General features: G+C 53.5%; 1 protein-coding gene across 6 annotated transcripts in view; it reads right to left on the bottom strand.

The window, feature by feature from the left end:
• Nucleotides 1-15,000, bottom strand: part of PRXL2A (peroxiredoxin like 2A) — a 38,239-nt gene that overhangs the window by 7,376 nt on the left and 15,863 nt on the right. The window contains exons 1-4 of one of the 6 annotated variants that reach the window (XM_027062430.2): nt 12,954-13,079; nt 10,517-10,622; nt 2,810-2,989; nt 977-1,068 (exon numbers count right to left, since the gene is read on the bottom strand). In XM_027062430.2, coding sequence (XP_026918231.1) covers nt 977-1,068; nt 2,810-2,987 — 270 coding nt within the window. In that variant the 5' untranslated portion in view covers nt 2,988-2,989; nt 10,517-10,622; nt 12,954-13,079. Of the gene's footprint in view, nt 1-976; nt 1,069-2,809; nt 2,990-7,712; nt 7,851-10,516; nt 10,623-12,953; nt 13,080-15,000 lie in introns of those variants that run through there. The other 5 variants (XM_027062431.2, XM_053206902.1, XM_053206903.1 and 2 more) reach the window with 5 other exon arrangements.

The following is a 15,000-nucleotide window of genomic DNA, read 5'->3' as shown; positions in this document are numbered from 1 at the left end:
TCCAGGGATACCTGGAGGACACACTGAAGTGCCCCAAATGGGAGGAGATTCTGTTAGCCCAGCCACACGAGCAGGACAGAGATCGCAAGGCTGAAAGGAAAGCCTCAGGCTCGGGGAGAACAACTGGATGGAGGATGGCGAGGTGGACAGGGCCACGGCCACCACGTGAGAGGTGATGCTGTCTCATTCCCAGTTCTCCCCCAGGCAGGGCCGGCCTCAGAACCTGGGTCTTCTATCACTGTGTGACCAGGACAGGTCACCAAAGCACTCTGGCCCTTGGTTTACCTACCTGTGAAGTGACAAAGCTGGGCCCTACCTCCCCACATCAAGCTTCCCCACTTACTGAGCGGGTTGACGATGGCCTCCCTGTGAAGGGCCAACCTGGAGACCACCTGCTCCGTGAGACCCAAATTTCACCAAACTCCCACACCGTCGGCATCACCGAAATCCTGCTGGGCTCCCCATCCAGTGTCACGAGCACACGGGGAGGTGGCAGAGGAGCCATGGCTCTCAGCCGTCCACCGGGCACTCCACGTGGGCTTCCCCAGGAGAGGGGGATGGGTGGGTCCCTTCTAAAGGTGCGACCTTGTGCTTCCCACTGCAGGTGAGGGCTGACCGTGCCCGTACCAGTGATAGTCCAGACGCCGCATTTCAATAAGCAAGTCCTGTGCTGAGCACTGGGAACACACAACTGGACCCGGTCCCCATCCCTGATTAAATGAGAAGATGGCCCCGGACCAGATTGTCCATAAAGGCTTGAGAGAGACAAAAGAGACTCAAGTGTGTTTGCCAGCCCCAAGATATGGTGAATTTTCAAATGAACACAAACAGGGAATAAGTCAAAAGAAATACCTAGAGCAAATAACAGTGCTGATCGAAGGTCAGAGTGGGCGTACTGGCCCTTGGTCCTGTCTGGGAATGTGCTGGTCCCGCTGGCTAGGGTGCTTTTCTCCGCACAGGGCCTCCGTGTACTCACCTCTCGACAGAGGAAGCAGCCTGGCCTGCGTACAGCCATAATCACCGCTCCGTTCTTTTCCCAGAGCTCCTTTGCTTTGAAAGTCCTTGGTTCTGAGGAGAAGAAAAGGCGCTTCAGCACCATCTCCTCCCAGCCCGGCCCCAACCGGAGGCCAGCTCATAAATGGTACCAGCCCAGCAGATGACTTGGAAATACCAAACAGGAAACGGAGGAAATACTCACCCTTCAGAGGAAAATTAATACAGTGTAAGGGTCCTACTATACCCCCAAAAGGGCCCTCCCTCGTAAAAATCTGTTTGTACACTTGAACATTCCAGACAGGAACATTTCTGGAAAACTGACAAATTCCTTTGCTGGTATCGGTAGACGCTGTCATGATCCTTTAGGACAGACACATGACCAAAACCTGAAAGAAATCTTGCACTTTGATCGAAAAAACCCTAACTCTTTAAAAAAAAAAAAAAAAAGTATTCAAAGGGATTAAGTCAACAGAAATTTCTACAAGAAAAAACATTTTTTTTTTTTAACGAAAAAACCGTTTGACCTAAATATGTTAACTGCAGTATTATTCACAGGACAGGGCAGAAAATGACCAACGAGGAAACGCCCCAGGGCAGCATGGTTCTGCAGCTCTGGCTGGTCCGTGGTCAGACAGGGCCTGCATCTGGCCGTGTGGCCTCAGGCACGCACCAGCTCCTCCCGAAACCCCATCTCCTCATAAGTGTGGACACTTAGCGGCTACATGGAGGCTGCAGGGGGCATCAGAAGGTGGGTAGAAAAGTGCCCACCGTCGTGTCTGCTGACAGCGTTAGTGAGGGCTCAGCAAGCAGGAGCCCCTGTTGCAGGGGCTCCGAGAAACCTCAGAGGGAACCACGTGCCTCTGGGATGTTATGTGAGGAAAAGGAGCGGGGTGGGTCTGCAGTCAAGTGAGACTGGGAAGCCTCGAGTTGAACGCAGCAAACGGGTGTCCCTCTGCAGGGCTTCTCAGCCCTCCTCCGAGGCGATCCCCCCCCGCGACTATCTTCCTCACTTGCTGAGCGGGTTGACGATGGCCTCCCTGTGAAGGGCCAACCTGGAGACCACCCGCTCCGTGAGACCCAAATTTCACCAAACTCAGGCCAACCGCACCCACACCGTCGGCATCACCGAAATCCTGCTGGGCTCCCCATCCAGTGTCACGAGCACACGGTGAGGCGGCAGAGGAGCCATGGCTCTCAGCCGTCCACCGGGCACTCCACGTGGGCTTCCCCAGGAGAGGGGGATGGGTGGGTCCCTTCTAAAGGTGCGACCTTGTGCTTCCCACCCCTCCATGTACTTCCCACCCCTCCATGTACGTCTGCACCGCAGGTGAGGGCTGACCGTGCCCGTATCAGTGACAGTCCAGACGCCGCATTTCAATAAGCAAGTCCTGTGCTGAGCATCAGAACAAGGAACTGCATACACAGTGTTTTTCAAATGTGTTTGACCCAGGAACTCCTTTTTTTGTGAAGCTCCAAGAGACTACAAGAGAAAGCGAAAAACACTCTTGGTAAGAAAAAGCTAAAATGTAAAATATCGTGTCCAACAAGATCACAACGGCATACTGTGTACACAGGGGAAGGGATGTGCAAAAGTAAAAATGATTACTGTGTGGGGGCAATGGGATTATCGGTAAATTTTAAAATGCTTTAGAATGCTTTAGATTTTTCCTAATGTTGTTATAGTGCCTTTTCAATTAAAACAAACAAACAAAAAAAGTGAGAGAGAGCCAGGGCCCTTTTATGAGAAAAAAATGAGGAAGCCTGCATCCCAGCACCTTGGAAAAGTACTGAGGCCAGTGGGGTCAGGGCTCACCCTTCTCCAGCGTTTTCAGGTCTATGTCCTCCAGATACTCCAGAGTCGCTCTCCGGGACTTGGGCAGAAACACGTCCGTGTTGGCCAGGAACAGTGCCAAGGCAGCCGCCCCCAGGGCCCCGGCGCCAATGGACCACATCCCCATGGTGAAGAAGCTCGGATCCTGGAGGAAAGACATTTCTGGAGATTGAGAGGAAGGAGATGTTACTGCTCTCACGTCGAGAGACAGCTGGAACCTGCTTTCCGGACAAGCCTCCCTCGGGCAGCCAACCAGGAGGCCTGAAGCAGGGAGAGGGGTGCGGCCGTGTCAGAGTCGGGACCAGACCAGGGCTGCGGGGCACCTGCTGGAGCAAGAGCTTGGGAGATACAAGGGACACATGGAGGTCCCTGCCGCAGGGAGCTGGCTGGTGGGTCAGGCACGAGAACAGAGATAGGACAGCCCTCTAAGATGCCTCTCTGGCTGTTGCTTCTCCCAGGCCCAAGGCTGCAGCCTCCCGACTGTGTGGTGTGTCCGTGCTGGGTCCCCTGGCGGCAGCCTTCTTCCTCATTCCCCTCTGTGTCGGTGCCTGCTTTTCCCTCACAGTCTGGGAATCTGGGCTCCTATCTCCCTGGGGAGGGGCAGCCTTCTCTGCCTTGATCAAAGAATACTCAGTACACCAATCACACTGTTTTGTTATCTTATCCTTCTCCCCCTTTGGTTTGTGACTCCCTCAGAAACAGAGACCATACTATTCCTCCAGCCAGACAGTGCCCAGCAGGGCCTCACTCCTGGTAGGCAGGCGATCTCAGTGCATTTCTCTCAACGGCAAACAGCTTTATATTTCCTCCATTAAACAGATAAAACAGGCTCACGGTGAAAATAAAACAGAAATCAAAAAAGAATACATAAAACCATAGTCGGCAGCAAAGTAAATATCCCCTGAATATCTACCAGCTATGAAACGACACAGTTCAACGGAGAGGGCCACTACTGAACACCAGTGTCCAGCCTGACGTTCTCCACCCTGTGAACAGAGCTACACAGATGTCTGCTGAAGGAAGGGGAGTGGACCGAGAGAGCGGGCGTCGTGTAAGAAAGGGCATGGCGCCGGGCGTCTGCTTCAGAGGGGCTGCCAAAAGATGTCTGCGTGGGGCACGGGGCTCTGCGACTGAAATGGGAGTTCCACTCGGGTCCCGTAGAACCCAGCCTTGTTCCCAGCTCAGTCCCGGGTGCCTCCCTACGGCTTCCTCCGGTTGGGGAGCCCTGTGCTTCTGTGCAGGAGCCCCTGGAAGCAGCCCACCCCTTGGGTAGCAGGTACCCCAGCTGGCCTCCCTTCTCCTGACAACTACTTAAAACACGTGTTCTCATGGTCCTCCTGCCAACCCAGGGTCTTATACTGGGGCCTTCCTCCCAAAGTGCCCCCATGATGTGTGCCAAGATCACCGGGTATAGACCGGTGGTGTGCGTGCGGCCCACCTAACCAAAGACTTGCGTCTCCCCTACAGTGCTTGGCTGGGGAGGAGATTTCTCCAAAGGACTGAGCAGAGTCCCAGAAATCCACATGCCACCGCCCAGGGGCAGGCTCTGAGGGGTCCACTGCCATGAGGTGGGGTTGGGAGTCATTTGGTGGTGATGACTGGGAAGACAGGGTAGGCCAGGCTTGTGTTAGGCCAATGTGAAAAGTTCAGATTTGAGTTAAAAAACAAAAGGGAACTTCCAGGCAGGGGATGGGGGTGGAGGGTGGCGAGGAGGAATGACCAAATGAAAAGAGCATTTCCGAGAGAGGAATTTGGAAGGGGAAAAAGAAGGGGAGGCTGGTGTGTGTGCTGGGGGAGGGAGGCTGCTGAGGCACCTCTCTCACGAGGGACAGGAGGCCAGAGAGAGGAGTTTCTTCCCGCTTCACCACTCACTGTGGCCCCCTGGCTGGAAGCACTGGCGTCACACTGCAATGCAGACCTCACCCCTTAGTTCAGAACTAAGGAGTCATCAAGCGCATTTTCATCAGACCAGGCAGTGTTCACATGCACACGAAAGTTTGAGGAGCACTGTCTCAGAGCAAAGAATTCATGGTTTTGCACTTGGTTGGCAGGAAGCCATGGAATAAAGAACAGTGACAAGGGCAGGCTGGCTTGGGAGAGCTGCACCCTCTGGTCTCTCCGCTCACTGTGGGGGACAGAGGGGCTCACCGGTGAGCACAAGTCCATGCCTCTGCCTGGAATGTCCTCCCTCATCTGTTCTACCCCCCAGGACTTGGACGCCTCCTCAAGAAGGCTTCCTGGATGCTCTGCCTACCCTGGCTGCCACCCGCAAGAGATGCTCGGTCCCCCTCACCTCGCCTCTGTGACACTTCCGATGTGCTCCACCCAAGATATGGACCTATGTACCTTTGACTCTGTCCCTCAGCTTGTGTCTGAAATGCCATGCCCAGCACGGTGCCTGCTTGGTACACAGCGGGCTCTCCATAATTGTGCGCTCGGATGAACTCAACGGAACCAAATGATGACGACAGCGACTTATGGAAAACCCAAGTTCTTGGGCCAAGCAGGAAAGAACCTTCCACAGGCTGGCTTCCAATTCTTTTATGAAGCAAAGTTACACATTACTCGATTATAATTCGCAGAACAATTGGGGGAATTCACGGAACAACCACAGCTCTCGCCTGCCTGCTGTAAACAGGAGACTCCCCAGAGCCTGGAACAATCTCTGCACCTTTACGTGCATCCCAAACATCCCTGGATTTCTGACATATGTGGATGATTCAGGAGCATATGGCATGGTTTCTGATCACAGATCTGATACCAGTTCTGAATAGTTCACAACCACCAGCTTACATGCCCCCTACAAGGGACTCGCTTCAACTCTTGAAACACTTCAGTGCACTGCAGGAAGTCCAGGGATCCTTACATTCAGCTCTACCTCCCCCCAACACACCCCTGCTGCTCTTAGAGGCCAACGGGCTCCATCTTCCCACCCACAGCCAGTCAGCCTGTTTGCTTGCGACTGCAAGGGAACAGGACTCAATGAGACTCAACATCTATTTCCAAACATTTATTCAGCACCGACCTGTTTGATAAATGGCAATTTGGGAGGACACACAGGCCTAGCACGCAGATAACAGAAATTCAAGCGGCAAGGTGAGGCAGCTTGTGCAAGGTGTGAACATGAAGCGATGGGGAATGAAAGCCAGCTCCATCCGATCTGGGAAGCCAGAGAAGCACCCAGAAGGAAGTGGCTTTGGAGCTGGCGTAGGACTCGGGGCGGGGGGGGGGGGGGGGGGGCAGGATGGAAGGGCTGGGCCCCGTCTGGGCTGATTAAGCCTGGGAGAGACCAGGCAGGCTAGCGGTGGCTATCAGTGCTCAAGGCACACCAAGAAGGCAAACTTCCATGAACCAAAGGCCCCCGACCCCCCTACCTCCAGTTCAAGAGCTGGAATACAAGATGTGGGATTCAAAACCCCCAGGAGTATGGTTTACCACCCCACCCCCACCTCAGGCCCCCACCCAGGAAGTCTGAGCAGAGAACCGTCCCTTTGAGGAGCATGGACCTCACTCTCAGGCCTTCCAGCACTAAGATGTGAGAGCAGCAGTAACTCCAGAGGGGAGTCGGGCCTCTCCACGAACATCCGCCCCCAGTGGGCCTCTGGCAGCAGGCTCTTCTGCGAGGGGGGGTGGGGGGTGGGGGTGGGGTTGTGCTGGAGGAAGGGGTGAAAATTGGCTCCTGGAAACACCTAGAGAATGTGCAGGCCCAGCCCCTCGGCCAAGCCCCCTGAGCTACAAAGCAATCCCCATCCCAGCACGTCTTGGAGCAGGTAGCACTCCAACTCTCTGCTGAGCGAGACTGACTGGGAATCCTGAACCGCAGCGATTCCCACGACAAAAAGAGGGGAGGGGGCGGGGGACCTTACTCTCCAAACAGAACAAAGCATTTTCACATGGGCCTCCAAGGCCAGTGTGAGAGATGGGAAAGCCCGTAAACCAGCCTTTATTTAGTGTCACTTGACACTCATGGCCTAATTCCACTCACTCAACAGTCTTATGATGCAGACATTACCCTGTTTTATGGCTGACAGCACTGAATTCAGAGAAGCTCAGGACACTCTGCAGTGTCACAGAGCCGGCAGGCAGCAGTACTGGGACCTGGACCCAGACCGCTGGGTCTCTCGAGCTGCGTACGCTGCCTCCCCACACATTCATTTGTGGGTTTCTGAGGGTCAAGGGGCAGGATCCCCTTTGTCTTAAAGACCATTAAAAAAGATGGACTTTTTTGTTTCAGTCCTCAAATGCAGCCAAACCATTAAAGGAAATTTACCACATGACAGATGTCCCTTCTCTGTCCTCCCCGTCCTACCCCCATCCATTAAGGGAAAGGTCAGTTTCCCTAAGAGGTAATAGCAAGGTTGTTTACAGAAGCCAGCCCCAACCTGCCCCAGCCCCCACCTGCCCCGGCTTCAGTACTCCTCTCCCACTGCGGGACTTAACTCATCCAGTCCTCTCCCAAAGAAGAAGGTGAAGAGTGATAAGCCCACAGACAAACAACAGCTGTGGCAGCCCAGAGCAGCAGCTCTGGTGAGGGAAAGAGCACGGCGGTCAGGGGACAAGACCCAGCTGGGCTCCTGAGGCCAAACTGGGGCGATCCCTCCCTCGGCCCCATTTTCCTTATCCCAAAATGAGGTGGGGGGTGGTTTGCCAAGGTGGGTGCTGAGGCTCCTTAAAGCACTCCAGTGCCATCATGTGGGTCTATCAAAAACAGCTCACTTTGGAGTCTGCACATATCTTGGGTCTGTATCAGAACTCTATCCCCTGCTCCCCCATTTCAGCTTCTAGAGTGTTTCTTCCCTGCAGCCCAGGACTCCACAAGCCACTCCCTGCCCATGGCCCCTTCTCCCCAGCCTCCGTAGTGCAAACCTGGGAGCGGGGCACTCACCATCTGCAGCTTGCACACTCCAGGCGCCTGCCGACAAAGAGGCTGACCCAGCAGGAGCAGGCAGGAATCAGGCTGCAGGGGAGGGCCGGAGGCGGGGCTCTGGAGTCCCGCCTATGGCCCCAAGCTCGCTCACTCACACGACAGGCAGGACCAGGCCACCCAGAAACCCTGGGGCTCCTTCAGCTGTTAATACTCAATCTCCAGAAAACATCATGGAGAGCTGCCAAGGCCCCCAGCCCTTCAAATAGCTGAACAAACTTTGAGTCACTTGCAGTCATGCAGACCGTAACATTTACAAAGTGCCAGCAGACCCTCCCTGCTATCCGGTGCAGACTAAGGAGGTGAAGCCCTCAACACGGCCCATGCCTCACACTAACTGAAATCCAAGGGAGACGTCCCCTTTTCCACTCGCCCCGTTCTTCACCCTACACCCAGGCGGTCAGCCGGCACCACTGAGGCCCCTCACTAGTTATCTATCCTCTAGGCCTCCTAGACTTCCCCTCTTGTTCCTCTGCGTAGGTGACTCCTCTCACCCCCACCTGTTCCCGGGCGACCTCACCTACTCCCAGCGCTTCACCCCCACCCCTTGGTATTGACTTCCAGGTTCCTATTGCTGTTCCCGACTTAAAGTTTGCACTTGGGGGTTCCGTAGGTCATCTCTGTTATACCACGTCCAAAACTGACATCCACTACAGTCCGTTTTTCTTCTGGAGTTCCCTAGCTCAGTGAATGACAGGCACCCAGCCGACTGCTCAAGCCAGAAGCTGAGAGCCACACTCATTCTCCCTTGTCACCCGCATCTAATCTGGCCTGTGCAACGTGTCTGACGCTCATCCTCTCCTCAGCCTCTCTGTGCTCAGGACCCTGTTACCCTGTGCTGGCCTCCCTCAGTAACCACAGCACAGAACAGGCTTGGCTTGAGCTAGGTTCCCTACCGCTTCCTCTCCATGCTGCAACCAGAGTGACTGTAAAACACCTTGACCTGCTCGCATCCCTGCCTTGCTTCTGGGCTCTCACAACTCCTCGGCACAGCTGACGGGACCCTTCACAGCTTAGCTGTGGTCCACCATGCTGACCACTCCCTGTGCAAGAACGATAACATGTCTTGTTAGGCCTCCAAACTGTGGCTCGTGTTGTTTCCTTTGCCCAGAATGACCCTCCCCCGCCCCGTGCCAACTATGTAAAGGCCCAGCACAAATAACACTCTGTCCCAAAGCGTCTTCCTGAATGCCCCAACAATCAACTGTTCCCTCACCTCTGACTATATAGCATGCATGCTCGTGGAGACACATACAGACCTTTGCACACTGCACAAGCAAACGGACTTAGTGTATTTTAGCTATTGGCATGTCTGTTTACACAATATGCTGGAGCAATCTGAGGGCAGGGCTGTTGTCTCATTCACTCCCACATCCCCGACATTTAACACAATTCCTGGTAATCAGTAGGTATTCAATGTCTAACGAAATTATCTGAACGCTATTTTTTAAACTCCACGTTGGAACTGATTTGGAGTCACCCAATTTCAGCTCCGTACCAGAAAGTAATTTTGGACAGAGCTGGCTTGACCTTAAATAAAACACTCAAGCCTGGGGTTTAGGTGATCTTAGGTTGGGTCATAGTTCTGCCGCTCAACGGCAAGGCGATCTGACGTAAGCTATAAAGACTCTGTGTACAGATAGAGGAAGGAACTAGCAAATCTATGAGGTTGCCCCAGTTCGGATGTCCGAAGACGTGAAAGTAACCGCACAGTTGCAACTCCAGAGCTCTGATGTCCAGAAAGCCATGGAGGCACCTGCTGCTACCGCTCTCCTGCTGGGCGTGCACATTCTCACTCTCTGCTTCCCCAGGCCTAATTCCTGCCTGTTCAAGGAGCCGCCTCTGGGCAGGAACTGATAAAGTCTTCATAAAACAAAGTATCAGCATTGGGTGGGATAATTCATGCCTGAAACAAGTAGAGACAACATATTCTATATGGAGAGGGTACACCTGCCCAGCCCAGCCCCACCCAGGGAATCCTTCCTCCCCAGAATGAGCTGGTCTGAGATAGGCCAGAAGGAAGAAAGGGCTGCTGAGGAAGACAAAGGAAACTAAGAGTGCACATGGGTCTCTTTGCCTCCAGCCCTCAGTGAACGAGGCTGGAAAGGATGCTTCATCTTCCTTCTTTGCTCTCCCGTCCCCTCTCCTTCCCTTAGAGCTCTGGTTCAGCCCCTCCTTCACTGAGCAAATGAGGAAACTAAGGCCCAGAGAAGGGGCTAGCTAGTCCGAGGTCACATGGGGGAGGGCTAGTCAGTGGCTGTGCTGGGTCTGGGTCTTCCAACTCCCAATCCATGATTATTTATCCTCCATTGGACACCCCTGCAAAGCTGGAACAGTGGAGTGTGGGGAGGGGGGTCAGGGTTCAGGAAGGCAGGGGAGCGGTAAGGTTCCTGAATCTGCTTGCTGGCCTGAAGAAGGCTGAAAGCCAAACTGCAACGGAACAGGGCCCGGGAAATCTGTGGCTAGAGAGTATACCTATCTTTCCCAGGCCCAGTGCTTTGCAAGCAGCTTATAATCCAAAGCCAAATGTTTCTGTAAGGGTCACACGGCTCATTCTCAGCCGAGTGGCCACTGTGCACCTCTCCTCCCCACAGTAACAAGGTCCTGTCAATTCTGGATGACACAGGCACAGGCTTGAAAATACCAGTTTAGCAGCCTGGTGACATGGGTACCGCAGGGCCCCATGAGCAGTAGGGGATGTGCTCCCACCCACCCTTGTCATCAAGGACCACGGACCTAGCCACCTGCAGTGAGCTCTTGCCTACCTGCCTCAGTCTCCAACTTCCCGCTGGGCTCCTCGGGGTGACTGTCTGCCCAGCTGTGGCCCAGGCGTCCTCACAGGTGCCAGAGTCAGGAAGTTCTGAATAGATGCTGAAAGCAGAAGAAGAGGATAAAATCAGTTACTGGGAAACTTTGAGACAAAGACAAATCCTCTAATCAGTGACTGAAGCTACAGAGGTGCCCCCAAACGTGTGGCCATTCTGCCCCTTGCTTGCACGGCCTCCTAACTGGGCTCAGGACACCAGCTCTATCAAGTCATATAGGGGTGGCTGGGAGGGCAAGGACAATACCACAAAAGACCCTGGGCTTTTGGACAAAAATCCTGGGTTTTCATTCTTTGAGAGGTCACCTTGTCCCTCAGCATCTCTTTCCTAAAAACAAGGGAACTTTTAAAGAGTTATCAGGAAGAACACACACACACACACACACACACACACACACACACACACACACACATCTACACAATAAAGTACCGCAGAATTTAAGGTATTATCTTTCTCTTCTTTGCAAGGCTCAGATTCACTTGGGTCTGAGGGCAGATCATTTGAAGAACACAAAACACTGAAGGACTTCTCCAGCTGTGCTCCCCCAGCTGTGTCAGTACAGACCTGCCTCCGGGGCAAAGTTCTAGGTCTGGAGGGAAACCTGGTGTGTCTCAGGCCCCTTTGGCCTAACTGCCCACTCTACAGTGCTGTGCCCCTCCTGCAGCCTGTCTGCACTAACAGCACCAGAGAAGGCAAAGGCACTGTCCATGTGTTACTGTCCTGTGCCAGAGGCGACTGAAATCAGAGATGAGGCTGGGTCCCTCAGCCTCTGGACAGTTATTGCCACACAGGCCTCAGCAGAGCGAGACCTGGAGTGTCTCAGCTCAACATTTCACAATGAGACAAGAACTCAGCTTGCAGTTTCAAGATCCAGAATTCTAGTCCTAACCAAATTTTCTGAGAACCAATTAAGGGACACAAGCTGATAAGGCAATCATCAGAAATGTCTTCTGTACCCCTAGGGAACAATGCATAAGATCTCAATGAAAGGACATACCCTTAAACAGGCAGGGGATATGGGAAGAGCCACACCAAGAGGAACTGAAATCTAAATCAAATTCCTACAGGTTGGAGAACCCGAACAAGGCATTGTTTTCGCAACAATAAAACGGGAATGATTCCCGAATTACCTTCTACAGGGTTGTAAGAATCCAAAGATTAAATGTCCAGATGGCGCTTTGTAAGCTATCTTACAAAGAGTGACGTACATATGATGTATAACTCTTACTCATTTCTAGATTAGTCAATCATCGCCCCAAAAATGTTGTTTGTACATGAATGAAATGGAGGGCTTCCGATGACTGGGTATGTTCCAAGGAGTCAGGGTTTGCACTCTACATCCCCATTCTCGGGCTCCAGGACTGGGCTGGAGCAGAAGCATGCAAACTAGCATCCAAGCTGGCTCCTGGACAATGCTTTTCAAAATAAATCCTAAGCGATTCTTTTCTTTTTTTTTTTAAATCATCTGCCAAGCTCAAAGGAAAATAGATTAAAATAAACAAAACTGAAGTCTAGGTAATTGAGCTGCAGGAACATCATTCATAAGGAAAAAAGGCCCAGAGTCCGCTGGGTCTGAACCCCAATCCAGCTTCTGGACTCCCGGGGGGGGTGGTCCCTCCCCAGAGCCCTTGTCAGGCTGGACCTTAACCATCTTTTCTCCATCTCCTTCACCTCTCCACCCCTGCAACAATCTCGAGACTGTCAGATCGGTGCCTTGTTGGTCTTTTCATTCCTAGACTTCAGCACAGGGATCTTAAATGTACACTTTGGACTCTTTCCAACTCTGTCAGGAGTGTGTAACCTTTAGGGGAAGGAGAGAGCAGGTGTCTCTGAGATTCCGAAGAAAACCGTGGCCCAATAAAACACACGACCCTATGAAAGCACACACCCTAAGGCAAGGGCAGAGCCGGGGTCGCTCACCTGCAGCTGTTCCGCCCCCTACCCCCGGACAGCCCCCAGGTCCGCCCCCCGCGGGGCAAGAGCGCCAGGGCAGAGTCCTTTTTTTCAGGTCTCTGTCCCAACAATTCAGGCAGGTCGGTGTCATCAGCCTTACTCCAAGCCAGGGGCTGGGAATGGGGTGGGGGAGTCTGCCAGTCAGACCAGCGCCAGTCCTGGCCCCAGGTCTTCGGACCTCCAACACGCGGTTTTTCCGCTGACCGCTGAAACCGGGCCGGGCGGGAACAGCATCCGTCGCGGGAGCGGGTGGGGGTGGGGGCTGCCTCGGCCTGGCAGGTGCGGCCGCGCTCGGCCGGCTCGGCGGGAGCTTCGCGCGGACTCTGGGGCCGCCCGAGGGGCAGGCCTAATACAGCCGGTGTCTGATCCACCCGCGCGCCGCCGACCGAGCCTCGCTTCCCCGGCCCTGCCTCAGTTTCCTCACCTGCGCCGTGGCGGGGACTGCCCCTGCGGATGTCACGTGCGCGAGTGCAGCTCGCACCACATTCCCCCGCCCACCTGCTCCCAGGCCCGACGCCTGGAAGCCGGCGGGGGCCCGCCCAGGCGTCCGAGCGTTGGCCCCCGCGCCTGCGCTCCTCGGCGCCTGCGTCGCCTCCCTCTCCCACGTGACCAGCCCTGCTCCTCTGGGAGGAGCACGGGCTCCGCCTCTCCTACGGAGCCCCGCCCCCTGTGGGCGGAGCCCCGGCAATGCTGTGGTCCCATCTCCCCCCCCCCTCCCCGCGCGGAGCTCACCTTTGACCCTGTGCGGCTTTCAGGCCGCTCCTTCTCGGTCCCTTGTCACCGCGCTAGCCTAGTTCAATTCTTCGCGAGTGGTGACCCTTGACGCCCGACTCGTTAGGAGCACTGCCTGGAGCAAAGGGAGGCTCTGGACTGCCTTAGTTGGATCTGAAAGCACCTGCCCTGTAGCCGAGGACCGAGGACACCTTTCAGCTCAGTGAGTTTTTGAGCAGTTTTTTAAATGAACTTTTTGTTTCCCTTTTGGTATAGGGTTGAGCAATCTCTACGATTTACAATGCGTGTCCCTTCACGCTTTAGGACAAATTCAGCACTGCTAGCCTCTGACCCCGCGGGGCACACATTCTCTTTCACCTCACAATCCCAGCCATTGGACACAGGATAGCGAGGGTGGAGTGTGGCCTGCGCACTGGCTCCTGGGATGTTGCCCGGCTCCTCACGGAGTCTGAGTCACATGGTCTAGTTGGGCCCACACTTACTCATCCATTCATTCACTCATTCTTTTACTCATATATTGTGTCCACGCTGTTTTATGAAAGTGTGGTTAGGAGAACACCTTTTTAGAGACAGGAAGAACTGACTCACAATACACTTAAAATATCACCGGGACAAAGGGGTGATGGGTCACAGGGCAGTGTGCAATGGAGCCGCAAAGCAGGGCTGCCACGCCCACCTGTCAGAGGTGGCCATCTGCCTGCAGTAACCACCCCAGGTCACCTGGGAACCATCTATCGGGGTACAAAGTCCAAAAGCTTTCCTGATTTACCTCCCTGATCTCGCACTGTCTCCAGGTTCTTTGTAAACTTATGGACCTATAGAGTCTATTCAAGAGACCTCTCCTTAACCAGACTGTGAGTTCTTTTACTCAACCATGGGACCCAGAGTCTGGCCCAGGGCCGGCACCAAGACATGCCTGGGAAGCATTTTGAAAAAGAGGATGTTTCTAGATTGGGGGTGAGAGGATCAGTTTGCGTGATCATGCAGGCCTCTTGCAGGAGTAGGCAGGTATTTGATCTGATTTGAAGGCCCAGAAATACTTGGTATAATTTGTTACAATATGGGTAGAGTCATAAGAAGGCAGTTTACCGCCCCCCCCCCCCCAGAGGAACTTTCTCACTCCTGCCTCATTCCTCCTTACCCTATGGGGAGGGGGGGAGAAGGAGGCTCATTTTCTCCATCCTGAAATTGGATGTTTGATTAACAGGAAGGCTGCAAGAAAGAAGGGCCACTTAAACAAAACAGGAAGCCATTTCCTTTGGGTATGGGTCCCCAGAGACTGGCCATTAATGACAGAACCATTCAGGGGTCAGGGGTCACAGAATCCTGAGGTGGGAGGCTCCCTGAGGTCTCAGCTGAGATATAGTTACCAAATGCAAAAAACCATGATTGTATTTACACTTCTGTAACATTCCAAAGCTCTGAACTTCAAAAGTCGGGCTAGATCTGATAGCTAATTAACACACTCCTCACACTCCCAATTTGTCCAAGAAGCACAGGCTGAACTCATTAAAAAGCAGTCATCAGACCAGAAGAATAAGCTATGGGCAAGTAGGCACAGGAAAGAAAAACTTATAAAGCTCAAGGATTAAAAACAAAAACATGAATCTGCCAAGTTTTAAGGAGAAAAGTAACTCTAGCTTTGTAAAGACCATGAAATAACCTAGATTTTGAATTGAAGCAGGTAGAAATTAAGGTTGACTAGGAACTTTGTGATAACTTCTGTAACTTATGTATGT

This window comes from Acinonyx jubatus, chromosome D2 (genome assembly GCF_027475565.1).
Source record: "Acinonyx jubatus isolate Ajub_Pintada_27869175 chromosome D2, VMU_Ajub_asm_v1.0, whole genome shotgun sequence".
Lineage (NCBI taxonomy): Eukaryota > Metazoa > Chordata > Mammalia > Carnivora > Felidae > Acinonyx > Acinonyx jubatus.
The sequence above is the reverse complement of the archived record's forward strand: the minus strand, read 5'-3'. Positions and strand labels throughout refer to the sequence as shown.